Source organism: Thermobia domestica, chromosome 6 (assembly GCF_964235325.1).
Source record: "Thermobia domestica chromosome 6, izTheDome1.hap1.1, whole genome shotgun sequence".
Lineage (NCBI taxonomy): Eukaryota > Metazoa > Arthropoda > Insecta > Zygentoma > Lepismatidae > Thermobia > Thermobia domestica.
Window position 1 is genome coordinate 70,443,338 of NC_137459.1, and position 22,374 is coordinate 70,465,711.

The window sequence follows — 22,374 nt, forward strand, 5'->3', positions numbered from 1 at the left end:
AGTTTGGATAGAAATTTTGACCGCTAATTCTAAAAGTATTTCAGTATTCCGATGAAATTGACAACTCTCAGATATTTTTAATAGACTTATAATTTTTCGACAAGTGACAAACATTTCTGGAGAATGCTAAGTCTTTAAAAAAATCTGAAAGCTCAATTTGATATGAAAATTTCGGGTCTTTCAAATTGATCTAGTTCATTTCCTTCGTAAACTTAACCATATTTTGAGAAATCAGCCCAGTACAGATTGAAGGTACCTCTTCGTCTGTTATTTTTACAAGATGGTAACCTAGCACATGTCTAATCAGTAAGAACTCTTAGTATGTTGATGAGAAAGGCAATTGCAATAATGCTATGAAGAAAATAGCCTATTCTAATGAGCGTCAGCATCATATAAGGAAATTATAATTCGACTTGCCTGTAAGTTATACTTCTAATAAATAAATCATTCCTTGAATGTTATATTAAAGCAGTTACATTTTATTTGTATTAAGAAATCACACTTTCCTATAGAAAGTTACAAAATGTTCAATAGGTATGAACTCAGATCCTGTTTTGCTACAACTTCATATACAACGTTTTCCAAACAAACTTTTCTAATACATTTTTTAGAAACAATGAAAGTAAAGAAAAACATGAAACATAAAGATCATATTTTAAAATACATAAAGCATTTTACATAAACAAATATTTCGCATATGGCAATTTTCTAACAATGTGAGCATTCTCTGGAATAGAATTCGCACTACATATTACTAGTGGAAAGTAATGGATGGAACCCGGCATTTAGGACCACTAACTTGTCAGTGGTATAAGCCGTGCAAATTAATTGTATATTACTTCAGTACTAGAGTGGAGCGTCGATCAAATATCTGTGACGAATGCGAGCTTCTACATGGAAAAATTCTTACAACAAATCGTCTTTTAAAACTGTAGTGATTTTCTTTGCATTTTTTGGCTACTTGTGAACAATTACTAACTTAACAGTTCGAACATCTTCTGTATTAAAAAGTAACAGGGTATACATAAAAATGAAAGTCCAATTTAACGATTATATCATTACTTGTGGAAAAAAGACAAGTAATAATATTACAATTTAGATAACATAATTTAAGATAGATTCTAACAAAATTAGCGTTGAAAAGTGAAGTTTAATTCTTTTGAAAGTTCAATTTTGAATTTAGATTACATAATCTTCTAGTTTAGTAAAATATTAGTAGTTTTTAAGTATTAGTATATAGATTTTTTTTGTTACTTGGTGACATATATATTTTGGCAATTATTGTTTCTTTACAGAATATTTAAAATCTTTTCCCATAATGTTTGGTCTTGTAAGGCTTAAAATACACAAAAAATACAAAGAAAAATATTATCTTCCACTTTGTTGTTTATATTTTTTATTTACTTAAATTCACATGAGAAGTCTCGGTGGGTAGTTATCCCCTATTCGTCAATCCACATTGTGGCCATAGTTGATTGACATTTACAAATATAACACACAATAAAGTAAAAAAGCAGAAATAAAAGAAAGAAAACATAAGAGAAAGCAAAAGCAAAACGCACACATCGTAAATCATTGATAGGCATTGTTTATAAAATAGCCTCAAATTTTAATCTTAGATCTGGAGATTAAAATTATATAGTAAGCGTGGGAATATTCCCACAACCGCTTCCATTTTGAATTACTTTCCCTCTTCTTTGGGAAACTGCAATATAAAAAAAATAGTATTACAGTCAGTTTTATAAAATATATATTAGAACGCTTAGAAAATTAAAATAACAGTTTTGTAAAAGTTAAAGACGATTTCAACAGAATATTTTCATTATGAATTTTGCACTATTTTTTAAGTGATCGGAGTACAATGACGAAATAATGTGTAAAGTTGCACATTTTGTCAGCTTTTGAATATTTTTCAACTTACATTATGTATTCGTTTGTCAAATATCAAATCTATTTGTTTAAAGTTTGCACGAACTGGTTATTGAGGAAACAGTTACTCATGTAACAAGAAATTTAATTGGTCTTGAAGTTAGTTCTTCACTGACAGAGCATGCCATAGCGAATATATATATATATATATATATATATATATATATATATATATATATATATATATATATATATATATTTACATCACCTAATGCTTATGGCAACAAATACTATTCGAAGCTTTCTTGCACCCACTGGAAAACGTGAAGTATATTAATATTTATTTGCATATATTGTTATTGTAGACTGTTCCCATAATGCCCACCGACTTCGATTTTACAAAATTTGACTAATAAATTTCACTTTTTATTTAGTGGTCAATTTGAAGGCATTTTGTTATACTACCATTAAGAAACCCATATACATCATATTACGAATCAATCATTATGGAACAATCTCATGTGTGACACGCAGCAGTGGTACCAATCTTTGAAAGTTTCATTTACAACTTTTTTTCCTTTTTCTTTTTTAACTGATTTTGTGAGTAATGGTGCATTCAGTATAAAGGTACAACAAGATATTCTCTCTCTCTCTCTCTCTCTCTCTCTCTCTCTCTCTCTGTGTGTGTGTGTGTGTGTGTGTGTGTGTGTGTGTTTGTTTGTTTCTAGTTTCCGGCGTAAGCGTGTGGATACTACCAGGTATACTTTCGTGTGTACAAATGCTAGTGTGTGCGGGTGTGGCGCGGGGATCGCGTAGTGGAACTTATCAATATTAGTACGTACATACAAACGGCTGTTACTTCACACGATAACTTTGGACGAATGCGAATTTTTAAATTCGGCTTTTTGCAATAAATAAGTAGAGTGATTCCTCTCGAGGGAGTTCCCCTAAATGGTAGCCCCTACCATGTCCAATTGAATCACAAATTGCCGCAATCGTTTGTACATTGTTTGTACAGAAATGTGCAGGCCAAATTTTCGTTTGTACACTATTAGGGGCGCAGCCAGAACGAAAACAAATTGGGGCTGTTTAACTGGTAGCCCCTCCACCAACATGTTCTATTCAATCACTAATTATCGCAATCGTTTGTACTTCGTTTGTTCAGAAATGTGCAGGCGAAATTTTCGTTTGTACACAATTAGGGGCGCCGCCAGAACAGAAAAAATGGGGGCTGTCTAAGTGGTAGCCCGCCCATGTCCAATTGAATCACAAATTGTCGCAATTGTTTGTACTTCGTTTGTACAGAAATGTGCAGGCGAAATGTATGTTCGCACGCAATTAGGGGCGCCGACAGAACGAAAACAAATTGGGGGCTGTCTAAGTGGTAGCCCCCGACCATGTCCTATTCAATCACAAATTGTCGCAATCGTTTGTACTTCGTTTGTACAGAAATGTGCACGCGAAATTTTCGTTTGTACATAATTAAGGGCGCCGCTAGAACAGAAAAAATGGGGGCTGTCTAAGTGGTAGCCCCCCACCATGTCCAATTCAATCACAAGTTGTCGCATTCGTTTGTGCATCGTTTGTACAGAAATGTGCAGGCGAAATGTTTGTTTGAACAAACTTAGGGGCGCCGCCAGAACGAAAACAAAGTGGGGAGCTGTCTGAGTGGTAGCTCCCCCCACGATGTCCAATTGAATCACAAAGTATCGCAATCGTTTGTACATTGTTTGTACAGAAATGTGCAGGCCAAATTTTCGTTTGTACACTATTAGGGGCGACGCCAGAACGAAAACAAATTGGGGGCTGTCTAGCTGGTAGCCCTCCACCAACATGTTCTATTCAAGCACAAATTATCGCAATCGTTTCTACTTCGTGTGTACAGAAATGTGCAGGCAAAATTTTCGTTTGTACACAATTAGGGGCGCCGCCAGAACAGAAAAAAGGGGGCTGTCTAAGTGGTAGCCCCCCAACCATGTCCAATTCAATCACAAATTATCGCAATCGTTTGTACTTCGCTTGTACAGAAACGGGCAGGCAAAATGTTTGTTTGTACACAATTAGGGGCGCCGCCAGAACGAAAACAAAGTGGTGGCTGTCTAAGTGGTAGCCCCGACCATGTCCAATTCAATCACAAATAGTCGCATTCGTCTGTACGTCGTTTGTACATAAATGTGCAGGCGAAATGTTTGTTTGTACACAATTAGGGACGCCGCCAGAACGAAAACAAAGTAGGGTGCTTTCTAAGGAATTCCTCGCCACCATGTCCAATTGAATCACAAATTGTCGGAATCGTTTGTACTTCGTTTGTACAGAAACGAGCAGGCGAAATGTTTGTTTGTACACAATTAGGGGCGCCGCCAGAACGAAAACTAAGTGGGGCTGTCTAAGTGGTAGCCCCCGACCATGTCCAATTCAATCACAAATTGTCGCAATCGTTTGTACGTCGTTTTTACAGAAATGTTCAGGCAAAAGTTTCGTTTGTACACAATTAGGGGCGCCGTCAGAACGAAAACAAACTGGGAGCTCTCTAAGTGGCAGCTTCCCACCAACATGTCCAATTGAATCACAAATTGTCGCAATCGTTTGTACTTCGTTTGTATAGAAATGTGCAGGCGAAATGTTTGTTTGTACACAATTAAAGGCGCCGCCAGAACAAACAAAGTGGGGGCTGTCTAAGTGGTAGCCCCCGACCATGTCCAATTCAATCACAAATTGTCGCAATCGTTTGTACGTAGTTTGTACAGAAATGTGCAGGCGAAATTTTCTTTTGTACACAATTAGAGGCGACGGCAGAAAGAAATTAATGTGTGGTCTGTCTAAATGGTAGCCCCTCCATCATGTCCAATTCAATCACAAATTTTCGTAATCGTTTGTACATCGTTTGTACAAAAATATACATGCGTAATTTTCGTTTGTACACAAATAATGGCGCCGCCAGAACGAAAACAAAGTGGGGCTGTCTAAATGGTAGCCCCCACCATATCCAATTCAATCACAAATTATATCAATCGCTTGTACATCATTTCCACAGAAATGTGCAGGCGAAATTTTCGTTTTTACTCTATTAGGGGCGCCGCCAGAACGAAAACAATGTGGGGGACTGTATAAATGGTAGAAGCATTAAAAAAATGTGTCACATTTATGGAGTATTTTTCTAACAGGACTTTGTTCACACTATTGTGTGGTTTGGTATGTTCACACTATCGTGTGATTCACTATATTGATCTTATCCTAACGATGATGGAATTAAATGTTTTTTTTGTTTTTTTATATTTATATTTATACTTACAATCATTATTGCTGAGTTAGTTTTTCACTCCTCGGCTCTTATTATTAAACTTATTCATTATTTCTTACGTGAACTGAATCCTTATGAGAAAAAAATATTTTTTTCTTCCATCTTGCGCAGAAACCGTTATTCTCATCTCGTACAGGAAATTGATAAGTGGAAGATATAACAAATTCACAAAGTAGACTGTTAAAGGGAAAATTTTAACAGTATTTGGTTTTATTTGATCATCTTCATTAAACTCATTTTGCAGAAACTATAGAATGCATGGTGAAGTATTTTGGTGCATTCAGCATTCTAATTTACGAGTAGAGTTGCTAACTGGCCGGTATTTGCTGTGATTTTGATTAAGGCCGGTGACCGGTACAAACTTCTTATTAGACCCCTACTGACCGGTATTTTGGAATCTGCAATCCAGAATATAACATTGAACATCGAAATTTTTCAACAGTGCCTTTACAAACACAAATTTCCGTTGTATTATACATTATCGATATTTTTTTAATGTATGGCAGTTTTTTTTTATTTATTTAACATAACAAATTTGATAACACTTATATTTTATTGTAAAAGAATTTTATTCATTTATTGAGAGTAGAAAATGACTTTTTAAAGCAATTTCCTTTGTTTGAAGTGAAGTTTATAGAGTAAATTTCATTTTATGAATCAGCTATTGTTACATAAAGATTGATATCCAGTATTATTCATCTGTTTCGATAATTTTAAACAAGTGGCAATTGCTGGTAAATACAATAACGATCAATACAGTCTTCAGTTTCTCATTTGTACAGAGAATTTTGAGGATGTGCCGGTAATTTTGTTTTCCTGAGTTGGCAACCTATTTACGAGGTTTTGTTTCAACTCTGCTACATAGTGGCTCCGTACTGACACTCCGCATGCAAATAAATATGTAAGGCTACCATACGCCCCGATTTCTTAAAATTTGTCCCGGTGTGCAGAAATTTTCCTTCTTGTCCTGTTTTTTTCTTTATTATTATTATTAATTACATATCAAAACTTCTGAAAAGATAATAAAATCGACTTATTCCTTTTGCTTTCAATTCCGACAATACTATAGGAACAATTTCATTCTAATCTTTATTATTATTCCAATCCCTGCTTCCCCGGATATAACATGCTATGTTTAAATCCTCCTAAGTAGCACTCTTATCACTAAAAGTAAGAATGTATACCCCGAGGTGGCAACAAATTCTTGTGACGTTGCAGACCAGCCCCGAAAACACATTTTTTCTGCTTCAGAAAAACAATTATGCAAATTGCTTTCTTTTAGTTCGCATTTTAGTTTAACAAAAATAAATCAGCCTATTGAAATTTTGAAACAACTTCATAAATCTGGATATTTTTCTTTATAGACATGTAGAGCATGTAAAGGTGGTATGCGTAATAATATTGAAAATATAATTTTTGCCTAAATATTGTATGTTCACTGATTGCGTTTATATTGTATAACAGCTTCTGGCTTCTATAATAATTTTTAGCACTGTTGATTAAGTAAGGACTATATTAATACATAATTTTAAGTTGTATAACTAGTGCGATACTGTAGTAAAATTCGAAAGATAAAATTTATACAAAATGCAATATTTACTACTAATTTGTAAGATGTCCCGTTTTTTCTGTTTTCAAAAAGTATGGTAGACTTAAAGTATGCTAAACCATACAAAATAAATTGTACTGTAAATTGTACCCCTCTGATAGTGCTCTCAAACGGGTCGGGTTACGGGTCGGGTTGTCGGGTCGGGTCGTCACATTCTTCACTTATTTTCTATACGGAATACTATAAAGAGCTTTGTTGTAGAATTCAATTCGAAGTTGGTGAATGAATGATAAATGTGACTAATTGAAGGTGAAATAGTAATAAAATTTTAATTTTACCCTATATTAACTAATTGGCATTGTAATTGTAATTAATATTAATACTGACTTTTTTCCTATCTGCGTTTCTATGTCAAGTTAAATGTCACATTAAGTGAAATTGAAAGGAAATATCTAGTTAACGTCCCACGTTATGCACCAACGCTAAGAGAGACAGTGATGATGAGAAATAATTGAAGTGGTTGAATGCAGAAAGTGGGAGGAAATGGGAGAACACCGAGAAAACCCATGCACATGGTGTTTGTCCACCAGAAAACTTACTTGGTACGAGCTGGAATCAATACCATGGACCTTCGGGTCAAACATCTGCCTTTGGGCAGGACACATTATTATTATTATTATTATTATTATTATTATTATTATTATTATTATTATTATTATTATTATTATTATTATTATTATTATTATTATTATTATTATTATAGCTTTAAGAGTGCCCAAGAAAGTTCCGCCGCCTTTTCACCAACACCTTCGAACATTGGTATGTAACCTAAGACGTACCTGGAATATCAAAAATCGTCTCCATCAGCCTCGACGACCTTCTGAAAACGTTCTGGAAGGCCATGGATTCCATCGCAGTCGAACTTGGTGGGACGTGAAGTGAAGAAGGTATCAAGTGCATATTGAACCTCTACTAGCGATTTGAATTGGCGTTCTCTAAGGTGATTGTTCAAGGAATGGAACAGGTGATAATCGGACGGTACAATGTCTGTGGAGTATGGCGGATCCAATAGTGTTTTCCATCCAAGGCGTAGAATGATGTACTGGGTCATTTTAGCCACGTGGGGCTTAGCGTTGCCTTGTAACAAGAGGACCCCTTTGCTATTCAGAACTGTTGGATCCAGACAGTGCACAGTGACAGTACACAGTTGCATTGATGATCTGACCAGCTGGTAGTAGTTCCCGATGGACGATGCCTCGAGCAGTCCACAAAATGCACAGGAGAACCTTATTCTGGCGTAGTGCTGGCTTGGGCTGTTTTTGAACCGGTTCATGGGATGCTAACCAACAATGACGGCGCCGTGGAGCTTCGTACAGGACCCTTTTCCCATCACATGTCAACACCCTGTCCAGAAATTGCTCCTTCCTCAGACGAGACACCAAAGAAACACAGGTGTCTGCTCGCGTTGCTTTCTGGCTCCAAGTCAAATCATGTAGGACCTATCAACCCAACTTGCAGTGCTTCCCAAGTTGATGGTGGTGGTGCCGAATGGTTTCTCCACTTACACTGAAATGTAGTACCAGTTCCTCACATGTCTGTCTTCGCCTCAATTGCTGCCTGAAGATCTTTATTTTGAACATCTGTTTGTCTTCCGGCACGTGGTGCGTCTTCGAGTGTTTTGTCACCGTCCTTAAACCGTCATACCACTACACTCTCCGCGTAGTCATGACACCCTCACCAAAGGCCTGTCATATCTTCCGCCCCGCGGAGCAGCAATTTGAACTCGTACAGCAAACAAGCCCTTATGACGCTCTGTGAAGGCTCCATGTTCACTCAGTCCTTACGCACGTTCACGGTGTATCTGAACAGCCACAACCAAGTAGTATGTTGGATATACTTACTAGTGTTGCTCACGAGACCTGGTTTGGGGCATTCTCGTTTCGAAAATGTGTCGTGAAGGTAGTCTCGTCTGGAAAAGTGCATATGTTTCTATTGAAAGAGCTCTGTCTCATCTCGTACCCCTTCATGAAAATTCTGTCTCGTCTCGTCTCGTCCAACAACTGACCTTCACCTTATATCGATTCGCATTCAACTCACGGTGTGAGGGCCAATTGAACACAGACTTCCACAAAGAGACAGAACTTTCTTGGTCACCTTCAGATTATTATTATTTTTATTATTATTATTATTATTATTATTATTATTATTATTATTATTATTATTATTATTATTATTATTATTATTATTATTATTATTATTATTATTGCTGGGGTAGTGATTTGACTTTCTCCGCAATAAAATACTTGCTAATTTTATATAACGTTGCAAATATCTTCTAGATAAATTAATCAAGAAAAAATAAAAGGTAATTCCCTACAGAATGATATTTCAGTGCAATTAGTTCCTTATGATTCTATCAGACAGCAACGCTGTTTTTAAATAGAAAAATCGGAATGTTAACGTGATGAAATTGTTGTTTGTTACACAGCAAAAAATATTAAAAGAAGTTCTATATACATTCCTTACTAGAAAATAATGTTGTCTTCAGAACTTTTATTCTTTTAGTCTTCAGAACTTGTCTTCAGAACTCAGTCAAATTTTGTTTTGACTTTCGAACTTGATTGCCTAAATTTTAACCTTGGAAATTTGGATGTGGAGTAAAATAAAGAAGGTTAGCAGGGTAGAGAGGAAAACAAATTAGGAAATGCTGAAAAAATGCAAGAGACGAGAGCAATATTAGACGATAAGGGGAAGCGAAAAATGGACGGATCACAAGTTGCATTCTGAGAGATGTAGTAAAGGGGGTGATACCAGGAGAGCGAGAGTGTGTAAGAAGGTTGGAATTGATAGATTGTAATAAGGAGGGTGGTACTTTATGTTGGGTTGCGAGGCAGATATTAGCGGGAAATCGCAAAAATGGAAGCTTCTTACCTAGTTCACGGAAACTGGCCTGTCATTAATGGCAGAACACTGAGGAGGAGGATAATTATACTACAAATAAAAAAAGCCGAAACAATGGTTTATGCATAAGAATTGGTCAGCATTTTTTTTTCTGGTGGCAGTTTTGTAAGGTTCTAGCTCTCTCAAACTGGTTAGATTGTAAGGTCAAGTCACTCGGGTCGGTTGTCGGGTTAGGTCACCTCGGGTTGGTTCACTCGGGTCACTTTGGGTCGGGCCAATCGGGTCAGCTCGGGTCGGGTCAGTCAATTTGGGTCACGGGTGGGGTCGGGTCGGTCTTCAACACATATAATTTCCACGAAAATTACAATATACCACGGTTTATACCTCATTGGACTTCCAATAAAACATTTTCAATGATGTGTACACCATGTCACCATTTTTGTATGGGGGAATGTCTAGAGGGATTTTGTGGGAATTTGATGGAGTGTAGATTCCTGTGTGTGTGTGTGTGTGTGTGTGTGTGTGTGTGTGATACCTTACAGGATACAAGAAGTCGAGGAAGTGTGTAAATAAACCGGACAATTTCTGTTATGTATGTGGGGAGCTGATATTTAAATCACAACGTCGATGTTTTACTCCACTTGTGAGGAAGTGTTATCAGTTATATTTTGGTTGCTGTGTAGGAGACCAGGATAAGAACTGGGTTCCGCACTACATTTGTTGTACTTGCGTGAAACGTCTGACTGGGTGGGCAAATGGTGGACGAAACATGAACTTCGCAGTACCGATGATCATTCTTCAGACTGCTACTTTTGTATGACACAGATAAAAGAAATAAGCAGTAAATCTAACCACACAGTACAGTACCCTAATTTGCATCAGCAATTAGGCCAGTTCCACACAGTGCAGAATTACCTGTACCAGTACCTCCTCCTCATCTTACGGTAAATGAGGATTACGTACTTGAGGCAACTATTGAAGTTCCAAATGAAGATGATGATCCTACTTATGTAGGAAGCACATCTACATTGGATTCCCATCTGATAACTCCGGGTGAACTAAATGACCTCGTACGGGATTTAAAACTCTCCAAGACACAGACAGAACTTCTTGATTCTAAACTTAAGGCTGGTATCTGCTCCATCGTGACACTAAAGTGTGTATTTTTCGAAACCTTCATATAGAGTTTCAAAATTATTATTCTCAAGAAAATGATTTAGTGTATTGTAATAATGTCTGTGCTGTGATGGATACACTTGGACATGCACATATTAGTACAGAGTGGAGATTGCTTATTGACTCTTCGAAAACTAGTTTTAAGGCTGTCCTTTTGCACAATAGCAACAAATTTCCTTCAGTGCCTTTGGCTTATGCAACTAATATGAAGGAAACCTATGAAAACATCGAAATAGTGTTAGAAAAAATTCAGTATGAGAAATACAAGTGGATCGTTTGCTGTGATTTACAAGTCATTTCTTTGTTAATGGGTTTGCAGCTTGGTTATACGAAATATTGTTGTTTCCTCTGCGAATGGGACAGCAGGAACAAAGCGGAACATTACATCAAGAAGGAATGGCCAACCCATGTATTAACTCCTGGACAGAAAAATGCTGTTTATTCCTCACTGGTGAGCCCTGATTAGATAATTCTACCTCCTCTTCACATAAAATTGGGGCTCTTCATAAAATTTGTTAGGGCAATGGACAAAAGTAATGCAGGATCTTGTTACATCAAGGAAAAAATTCCTCGAGTTAGTGACGCTAGGGATTTTTGTAGACCTCCAAATAAGATGATTGATTCGTGACCAAAAATTTGAGGATCTCTTAACTCTGGTTGAGAAAGCAGCTTGGTGTCCATTTAAATGTTTAACAGAGAATTTTTTAGGAAACAAGAAAGCCCCAAATTACCGTGAAATTGTGAGTTCTTTCCGGCAATCATTCAATGAAATGGGTTGCAACATGTCCCTTAAAGTTCACTTTCTAGACTCCCACCTGCATTTCTTTCCTGAAAAGCTTGGTGCTGTTAGTGATGAGTATGGGGAACATTTTCATCAGGACATTTCCTCCATGGAGAAGAGGTACCAGTGACAGTGAAGTTCAAAAATGCTAGCTGATTACTGTTGGACACTTAAAAGAGATGTTCCAGAAACCAAACACAGAAGAAAGTCGACAACTAAAACATATTAGTTGAGGTAAGTAAGTGTCCATTTATTAAGAAGATACCACTCACTTCTTTTGTATTATTTATTAAGTAGATATAAAATGGTGACACGGTGTATACATAATTGAAAATATGTTTTATTGCAAATCCAATAAGATATAAACCGTGCTTATATTGTAATTTTCGTGGAAGTTATATGTGATTTTATCTGCACTAATGAATATTGTAAAATGAACAGTACACATAGCAAATTTTTTATATAAATATGTTTATTTCTCTAGATAGAATAATGCTATTCTTATGAAACTTAGAGGGCTTACTAAGTATAAATCAGGCTAACATACAATATAATTTGTGCGTTTATATACCTAAGGTACCCAAGCTACAAGTATGAAAATGGTTTAAAAAAAAGAAAAAAGAAAAAGAAAAGAAATTTGAGGGGAAATTTTCCGAAAACACTTCTGTCACGGGAAAACTGAGGGCGATGGAGAAAAACTGATTGCAGATTCGAATTCTACGTGAAAATTTATATTAGAATCAGGCATTTTCTTCCGTGTGCCAGAGAAAAAGAATTTTTTTTCGACTAGTGCAATAGGTACCATTTTCAAACTCATCAACCGTTATTCAAACCGGTTAATGTTGATCGCAGATATTAAAAATACTCACATCCGTATATTATTTAATACAAACGAAAATTTTACCTGCACATTTCTGCACAAACGATGTATAAACGATCGCGACAATTTGTGGTTCAATCGAACATGGTGGGGCTAGCACTTAGACAACTCCCCTTTTTTATCGTTCTGTCCACGCATCTGATAGCTTAGAAAAAAAAATTTCGCCTGCGCATTACTTCTCAAACGATGTGTAAACAATTGAGATAATTTTCTTTTGAATCGGACGTAGGGAGGTGCTACCAATTAGGTAGCCTATACTTTGTTACCGTTTTGGCGCGCCCGCAATTGTGTACAAACGAAAATTTCGCCTGCAAATTTCTGTACAAAACCGTAACAAACAAGTGCGACAGTTTGTGGTTGAATTCGACATGGTGAGAGGCCTATCAAATAGAGAGCCCATAGTTTGTTATCGTTTTGGCGAGGCCACATTTATGTGCAAACGAAAATTTCAGCTGCACATTTATGTACAAAGGCGTACAAACAAGTGCGACAGTTTGTGGTTGAATTGAACATGGTGGGAGGGCTAACATTTAGACAGCCCCCCACTTTATTTTCGTTCTGGCGGCGCCCCTAATTGTGTACAAACGAAAATCTCGCCTGCACATTTCTTTATAACTATATTCAAACGATTGCGACAATTTGTGATTCAATTGCACATGGTGGGGGGCTACCATTTAGACAGCCCCCCACTTTGTTTTCGTTCTGAGGTCGCCCCTAATTGTCTACAAACGAAAATTTCGCCTGCATATTTCTGTACAAACGATGTACAAACGATTGCGACAATTTGTGATTGAATTGAACATGGTGATTGGGCTATCACTTAGAAAGCCCCCCACTTTGTTTTAGCCCTGGCGGCGCCCCTAATTATGTACAAACAAAAATTTTGCATGCACATTTCTGTACAAACGATGTAGAAACGATTGCGACAATTTGTGATTGAATTGGACATGGTGGGGGGCTATTACTTAGAAAGCCCCCCACTTTGTTTTAGCCCTGGCGGCGCCCCTAATTATGTACAAACAATAATTTAGCCTGCACATTTCTGTGCAAATGATATAGAAACGATTGTGACAATTTGTGATTGAATTGGAAATGGGGGGGGCTATCACTTAGAAAGCCCCCCACTTTGTTTTAGCCCTGGCGGCGCCCCTAATTATGTACAAACGAAAATTTTGCATGCACATTTCTGTACAAACGATGTAGAAACGATTGCGACAATTTGTGATTCAATTGCACATGGTGGGGGGCTACCATTTAGACAGCCCCCCACTTTGTTTTCGTTCTGAGGTCGCCCCTAATTGTCTACAAACGAAAATTTCGCCTGCATATTTCTGTACAAACGATGTACAAACGATTGCGACAATTTGTGATTGAATTGAACATGGTGATTGGGCTATCACTTAGAAAGCCCCCCCACTTTGTTTTAGCCCTGGCGGCGCCCCTAATTATGTACAAACGAAAATTTTGCATGCACATTTCTGTACAAACGATGTAGAAACGATTGCGACAATTTGTGATTGAATTGGACATGGTGGGGGGCTATCATTTAGAAAGCCCCCCACTTTGTTTTAGCCCTGGCGGCGCCCCTAATTATGTACAAACGAAAATTTTGCATGCACATTTCTGTACAAACGATGTACAAACGATTGCGATGATTTGTGCTTGAATTGGACATGGTGGGGGGGCTATCTCTTAGACAGCCCCCACTTTGTTTTCGTTCTGGCGGCGCCCTTAATTATGTACAAACGAAAATTTAGCCTTCACATTTCTGTAGAAACGATGTGGAAACGATTGCGACAATTTGTGATTGAATTGGACATTTGGGGGGGGGGGCTAACACTTAGACAGCCCCCAATTTGATTCAGTTTTGACGGTGCTCCTAATTATGTACAAACAAAAATTTCGCCTGCACATTTTTGTACAAACGATGTAGAAACGATTGCCACAATTTTTGCTTGAATTGGACATTGTGGGCGGCTACCATTTAGATAGCCCCCACTTTGTTTGTTCTGACGGCGCCGCTAATAGTGTACAAACGAAAATTTGGCTTGCGCATTTCTGTACAAACGATGTAGAAAGAATTGCGACAATTTGTGATTAAATTGGAAATGGGGGGCTACCATTTAGACAGACCCCACTTTGTTTTCATTCTGGTGGCGCTCCTAATTGTGTACAAACGAAAATTTCGCCTCCACATTTCTGTACAAACGAAGTACACACGATTGCGACAATTTGTGATTCAACCTGACATGGTGGGCGGGCTACCACTTAGACATCCCCGACTTTGTTTTCGTTCTGGCGGCGCCCCTAATTGTGTACAAACGAAAATTTAGCCTTCACATTTCTCTAGAAATGATGTAGGAACGATTGCGACAATTTGTCATTGAATTGGACATGGTGGGGGGGAGGCTACCATTTGGACAGCCCCCAATTTGTTTTCGTTCTGGCGGCGCCGCTAATTGTGTACAAACGAAAATTTCGCCTGCACATTTCGGTAGAAACGATGTACAAATGATTGCGACAATTTGTGCTTGAATTGGACATTGTGGGCGGCTACCATTTAGACAGCCCCTACTTTGTTTTCGTTCTGACGGCGCCCCTAATTGTGTACAAACGAAAATTTCGCCTGCACATTTGTGTACAAACGATTGAGACCATTTCCGATTGAGTCTGATAGGGGGGGGGGGGCTGTCTAAATGGACGTCTCCTTTTCACCTCTACTGTAATTAAATTCTTCCTCGAGAAAATCTGTAATCAACACTGTCAGTAGGTACGTCCTCGACTAATATATCTTAACAAGTACAGCTTTATTTTCGTATATTTTTCAACAGTTAACCAATTTAAAACTATCGCAAACAAGAATATGTAGTCAACTTCTTAAATACTTCGCTCGCCGAAACCCGTTCAGCGCGTGCAACAAGCAAAAACAACATGTTTGGCGTCTCACAAATGGAAAAGGGGAAAAAAGAGAAGGAAAAGCAGCACGGCAGTGCCTTATCGCAGTCAGAGCTGACAACATAGTTTCGGTCGTCACTAACGCGAATAGACCTACTAGCGGTGTACAAGAGTTATACAGTTACAATATACGTTGTGCCACAGTAGCGCTACAGGCGGAATGTGCACGAACTACAAATGAATATGTTCCCTTACAAGCATCAGTCACTGTTGCACCCTCTTTACATTCTACACATCCTTTTTTCTCCCACTTTTTGACCTTGACAAGCAGAAGTACCAGGCTTTCCGAGTTCACAACCATAAACTGTTTGTGTACAGAGTACGTTTTCAGTTCTTCGAATGACTGTGCGCGCGAAGAACAAGGGTGATGATCGGGCTACCGTATACGGAAGTCAGAGACACCCGGTTGCAATAATAAATGTAAAATACAAATATAGAGCCTTGACAATGCCGTGAGGATGAATATATATATATATATGATTTGGGGCCTAAAAATATCCTAGAAACCGATAACCATTAATAATGACTTGAATGGTGTTTAGAAACAAGCTCCTCAATTTTTCTCAATTTTTAGGTAGAGAGATTAGGTAATTAGTAAGAGCCACCAAAGTAGCTTACAAGCTATACAAAAATGGCTTTAGGATTTTAATTTTGGGTAGGCCCGCTCCCTTCGACTGATTAATGACACTAAGAAATTACTTTTACAGTAGTGCTTGATGCTATTTGTTAAATAATTATCTATCATTAATATAAATAGTGGAAAATAGATTTACTCTTCATTCTATCTTTTAGCGTTTATATATTTTTCAAAATTTTTGGGTAGGCCCGTGCTTACACGGCCTACCCGCTAAAACTGCCACGGGTGTGAAACTCCATGTTTATTACTTGATCATAGCATATACCAAATTTTGACACAAAGTAAAGACGATCAGTTTGATATGGAATAAAGCTTGTGAAAATAATTTCTAATATTAAGCTTAATAACACGAAAGCTAGTAATTATATTAGAATTTCTGTAGGCAAAGATTTTATCAAACAGCTAAGATAAACTTATAAGCTTCAGCCTGCTGGCAGTTCTGTATTGTTGATATGCAAATTTTGCTATAGTAAATCCACGTTCTAATCTTCTATAGAATTCCAAAGAATATAGTGTTGTGCACGAATTAAAAAGATAATATACTAGCGTTACTACTACGTACGAAATGTTTTTTACTAACAAGGTACGTTCGCGAAATGCCTCTTCTTGATTCGTGTAAAAATGATTCAAATGCAAAGTTGCCCGCGCCTCAATCTGTATTGTACTAATTTTAGCGGCCCATACCGGTAATTTGCATATTTATCGGCCTTCATATATCCGGAATTTAATCATAAACTAACGCTCGTACACAAAATTGTTTTTTAGTTTCTTTAGATGTAACCGGACATGAATGTAAGCATACTCAAAACAAATTGGCTCATGTACTGCTTCTCTGACACATGTTACCCACCCCAGTCGACATCTTGGATTCGCCATATTAGATTCAACTTTCGGTTTTTCAAATGGGAATAGGCACAAGTGATACATTAAATTCATTTAAAATTTTCTCGGAAATTCTTTGGTGTAGTGAGTTTTACCGTAGCTTGTACCGTTTGCAAGGTATTGCAAGTTAAATGTCAGGCACTTCACGAATAATGAACCTAATAGAAAGTTGTGCAGGGCCCCGCGTGTATATGTAAACTTAATCGTTTACGTGATTTATCGTCGACGAAATATTCTCTGAATGTACATACATATGGACACACAGACGTCAATACGGAAATGGTAGGTCTCAGGGCTGGATTAACTCATCTGGATTCCCGGAGCTATAAAAATATGTGGCCCCTGCTGACTTAATCTCCCTAACAGCACGAGATGTGCTAGGCATGTACCATTTAGGTGTCCCAGTTACCTTTAGGTACCCGACACTTGGCATATATGATAGTCATGTTCTTAGTATGTACTTCAGCTACCTATTGTTTTAGGTACTTGTTACACCTAATTGATATTTGCAACTATGTACCATAAATATAGCATTTATATACCTGACTCAGTTTCGCACTCGACGGGGCCGCGGTGGCTCAGTGGTAGAGCGTTCACCTCTGGTGCTTGGGGTCCCGGGTTCGATCCCAGCGTCCACCAAGTAAACTTTGTGGTGGACAAACATCGTGTGCGTGGGTTTTCTCGGGGTTCTTCCGTTTCCTCCACTTTCTTCATTCCACCATTTCATTCATTACTCATCATCACCGTCTCCTTTAGCCTAACCGGCATAATCGTGGGACGTAAAACTCAAAGATTTCATTTCATTTTTCAGTTTCGCATTCTAACAGTCATTTGTTTTTATGTCGTCACTTGGAACATATATCTGTCATGTTGTAGATACGTTCTTTAGGTAGATGCTGTTTCAGATACTCTAACAGCACAAGATGTGCTAGTCATGCGCCATTTAGGTATTCTAAATTCATCTCCCATATTTGATGCATTTGTTGCTTCTTTTTCTAAGCGATTGTGTACTAGAAGCAACAAACGCATCAACTTTATCAGATGGCAACTGTCGCCGATTATTTGAAAGTGAATATAGAAGAACTATGAAATAAAGTAAATAGACACTCGTCATTTTGTTATAAAATTATATGGCGAGTAGATTTTATCTGCCCCCAAACGGTTATCGTCGAATGTACGCAGTTAAAGGAACACTCTGGTTCGCCAAATTCAAAAGACCTCAACGATTTATCCCTCTACAAACGATGTTCTCTTCATCGCCTCCGTGGCCAAGTCGGAAGAGCTTGCGGCTAGTAATCCAAAGGTTGGTGGTTCACGCCCAACTTGGGGTACATTTTTCATATTTAAAGTGTTTTTAGACTCACCTTAATGTAAACACATTACGCATATAGGCGATTTAACATATTTTGGGGGAGTAATTTTGTGATTCATTGACGCTTACGGCATGGGGAGCAAACCTAGAACATACTGGGCACGTTCCACAGGTACATATCAGGCATGTGCCTAGGGGCGGACATAGACTCTGACTATCACTTGCCATCCATGTGATTTCTCTCTCAGAGTTACATAAGGCACATACTGGACACATTCCCATGTACCTGAGGGAACATGATAGGCATATGTCTGCTATGTAATTATGCTGTTAGGGCTAATACATTTCTGTGAAAGTACAGGAGGAAAGTAAAGGGAATGTGTTTAATATTTTTGGTCATATTTTATTTTATGATGGTGATCGTATCTTCATTATTCTTTTCAGATAGCCAGTTGAGATTTTGATCAGAGTGGAGGCCCCTGTCCACCTGGAGGCCTGAGGCTATAACCGCACTAAGCCCTCCTTAATACGGCCCTGGTAGGTCTTCATTCAAATCTGGGCGTATCTGGATTAACATTAGACATTTTGACCGTAAGAGAATACTTCCTTGTTATAGTATAACATGGAAGTAATAACAATCACTCACGGAAATGTAATAAGATTATGACACCAATGTTCCAAGGAATTTGTTCATATCTACAATATTTTTTCAGTTAGGAATTTTGATTTTTCAACATCAAAAGCGTAAGTGTAACTGATATTACTCTGCAATGTCTATTCGCGAAGTGCCTGGAGGGATTTAACATGCAATACCTTCCAAACGGTACAAGCTACGGTAAAATTCATTATACCAGTAAATTTCCGAGAAAATTGTACATGAATTTGATGTATCACTTGCACCTATTCCCATTTGAAAAATTGAAAGTTGAATTTAATGTGACGAATCCAAGATGAAGGCCGGGGTAGATAACATGTATGAGAGAAACAGTACTTGATTATATTTGTTTTGCATGTGCCCACATTCATGCTCAGTTACATCTAAAGAAACTTTAAGCAATTTTGTGTCCGAGCATTATAGTAGTGAAAGATTGAATTTCGATATATGAAGGCCCATAAATGTACAAATTACCGGTATTGGCCGCTAAAATTAGTACAATACACAATGGGCTGCGGAGAACTTTGCATTTGAATCAATTTTACACGAATCCCGAGGGGAAACCTCTCGAATGTACCTTGTAAGAGGTGTATCTCTGTGTAACCTCAAAAACAAATGACCTCCATACGTTCTGTTTCTATATTATGAAATAAGATTCAAAGTTCTATGGGTAATTACCTAGGAGGAGATAATCGGAAATTTGAAATGTAGAGAACTTCCTCAGACAAAAAAAAAAAAAAAAAAAAAAACGATATGTCTTATCAAACAAATAACCATATTTCAACTTTGAAAAAAAATTGTCAATTGGGAGCAGATAATATTAAGACATTTTCCCAAACTTGCTTAATGGTTAACTGATACGCAATACGAAGGTAACCAAGAAATTTCTGTCGCTTTTTGTGGAGGTTTGTGTTCAATTGACCCTCACACTGTGAGTTTAATGCGAATGGAGATAGGCGGAAATCAGTTGTTGATGTGCGTATATCCATCATACTACCTGATTGTGGCAATTCAGTTCCACCATGAACTTACGTAAGGACAGAGTGAACATGGTACCTCCACAGAGAATCATAAGGACTTGTATGCAACACGAGTTCAAACTGGAGTCAAACGCAGCTGCAGCGGGGCGGAAGATGTACCAGCCCTTTGGTGAGGGTGTCGTGACTACGCGGACAGTGAAGCAGTGGTTTAACAAGTTTCAAGGACGATGGCGAAACACTTGAAAATGCACTACGTACCGGAAGAGCAACACGTGTACAAAAGGAAGATTTCCAGGCAGCAATTGAGGCGAACAGTGGCCAGACATGTGAGGAACTGGGACTACAATTCAGTGTGAGTGAATAAACCATTGAGCAGCATCTCCATCAACTTGGGAAGCACTACAAGTTGGGTCGATGATTCGACTCCGGGCAAGAAGACAACGCAAGCAGAAGGCAATGTGCATGTGCTTCTTTTCTGTCTCATCTGAGGAAGGAGCCATTTCTGGACAGGGTTGTGACAAGAGGTGAGAAGTGGGTTCTGTACGAAGTTCCACAGTGCGGTCATCATTGGTTAGCATCCCATGAACCGGTTCCAAAACAGCCGAAACTGGTACTGCACGAGAAGATCCTCCTATGTGTTTGGTGGACTGTTCGTGGCATAGTGCACGGGAACTTCCACCAGCTGATCCGAGCATTAATGCAACTGTGTACTATCAGCAGTTGAACCGTATCAAAAAAAAACTGGAGCTAGCACTTCTGAATCGCAAAGGGATCCTCTTGTTACAGGACAACGCTAAGCCCCACGTGGCTAGGATTACCCGGGACACCATTCTACACCTTGAATAGGAAACACTATTGCATCCACTACACTCCCTGAACATTGCACCGTCCTATTATTTCCTGTTCCATTTCTTGGACAATCACCTTAGAGGACGCCAGTTAAAATCCCTAGTAGAGTGCAAAATGTACTTGATACCTTCGTTTCACGGACCACGCAGTTCTACCATGATCGAGTCAATGGCATTCCAGAACGTTGGCAGAAGGTCGTCTATGTTGATGGATATAGTTTTTGATCCCTCCAGGTACGCCTTATGAGACATATTGATGTTCGAATGTAGTGGGTGACAAAGCGACAGAACTTTCTTGGTTACCTTTATAAATAAATACAACGTTCTCATTTCGTACCTTCTCCTCATCCTTAGTAGCTGGTTGATCATCATCTTCAGACATGGGACTCTGAAATGAGACAACAATTTTTAGCTTATGTTAGATAGGATAAGATTAGAAAATAGGGCCTAATAATGTAAATTTATATATGTAGTGTAAATACATTTTATTAAGATAGTACTTTTTCTCATCATATTTGGAACCTCAATGAATATGATCGTTTTGTTTTAAAACAACATGCAAATGCCAAATTGATACCAAGAATCTTCTATTTGCTTTCTCTGCCTTTATAGGGACTGATATATTCAAACCGCATCAATCTCAAACATGACACACAAGTCAATAACAGTCACTTTCGTGATAAGAAGCGAGTGAGTGTTTAGGGAACTGGTAGGCAACCAATCAAATTTCACGTGCATGGAGCTGAGTGAATATTTTCTCTGATATGCAAAGTTTGATATTAATACTCCATGACCCAAATTTTTCTCAAAAAGACGAACCGATAAAATATTGTGGTTGCTATTACAAAGCTGTCTAGTGGCTAATACTAAGGGCACAAAACTACTCTAGGAAATTTGAATAATGGAAGCTCAGTGTAATATTCATAAGGATTTCTCCAGGAATTTGCAATCAATTCGACGAATGCAGACTTTATCTCCCAAAATTATTATTATTATTATTATTATTTTTTTGCCTAAGGGTGTAATGTCTATAACGTAGTAATAAATCATCATTCAAGAGAAGGTCATTTTTGGCAATTTAGAAAACGAAATAAATCACGAGTTCCTACGTTACCTTAAAATTTGAGAATTTCCAAAATTTAAGGGTGAACCGATATACATTTCCAAGATGTGTTAATGTACTCTTTTCCACAACGTAATAACCCCTGAGTTCAATAACCTTTAATTTTAAGGAGCAAGATGAATCATGAAGTACACATACTACCATATCAAATTTGGCAATTTCCAAAATTTAAGGTGTGCATATGTACACCTCCCCAAATTTAAAAGGGACCATGCATGTTTCCATGCCTTATGAAAGGAAAATTTACTCCATATAGCCATACAAGTTAACAAGGTCCCATCAAAAAGGATACATAGGTAAAAAATCTTCCAAATTTTCATTTTTTGTGCAATTTTTTTACCCATGCAAGGGAACAAGATGATCCCTTAAAGCTTACAGAGGTCCATATCATGGTTCTATACTAATATACCAAAGTTTAAAATTTGGCAATTTCCAAAATTTAAGAGTGGGGTCCTAGGTGCTCCTCCTAAATTTTAAGACAGGGCCCAGGTCCTATGAAAGGGAATAAACCTCATATAACCACAT

At 37.9% G+C, this 22,374-nt stretch overlaps 1 protein-coding gene across 4 annotated transcripts in view; it reads right to left on the reverse strand.

Moving 5' to 3' along the window:
• Window positions 1-456: 456 nt before the first annotated feature.
• The window catches only part of LOC145687684 (uncharacterized), a 131,598-nt gene continuing 109,680 nt past the window's right edge, over window positions 457-22,374 (reverse strand). For all 4 annotated transcript variants that reach the window (XM_081761142.1, XM_081761140.1, XM_081761141.1 and 1 more), the window contains 2 exons: window positions 21,064-21,114; window positions 457-1,705 (listed from right to left, as the gene is read on the reverse strand). In XM_081761142.1, the coding sequence (XP_081617268.1) occupies window positions 1,682-1,705; window positions 21,064-21,114 (75 nt within the window). In that variant the 3' untranslated portion in view covers window positions 457-1,681. The remainder of the gene's footprint in view (window positions 1,706-21,063; window positions 21,115-22,374) is intronic.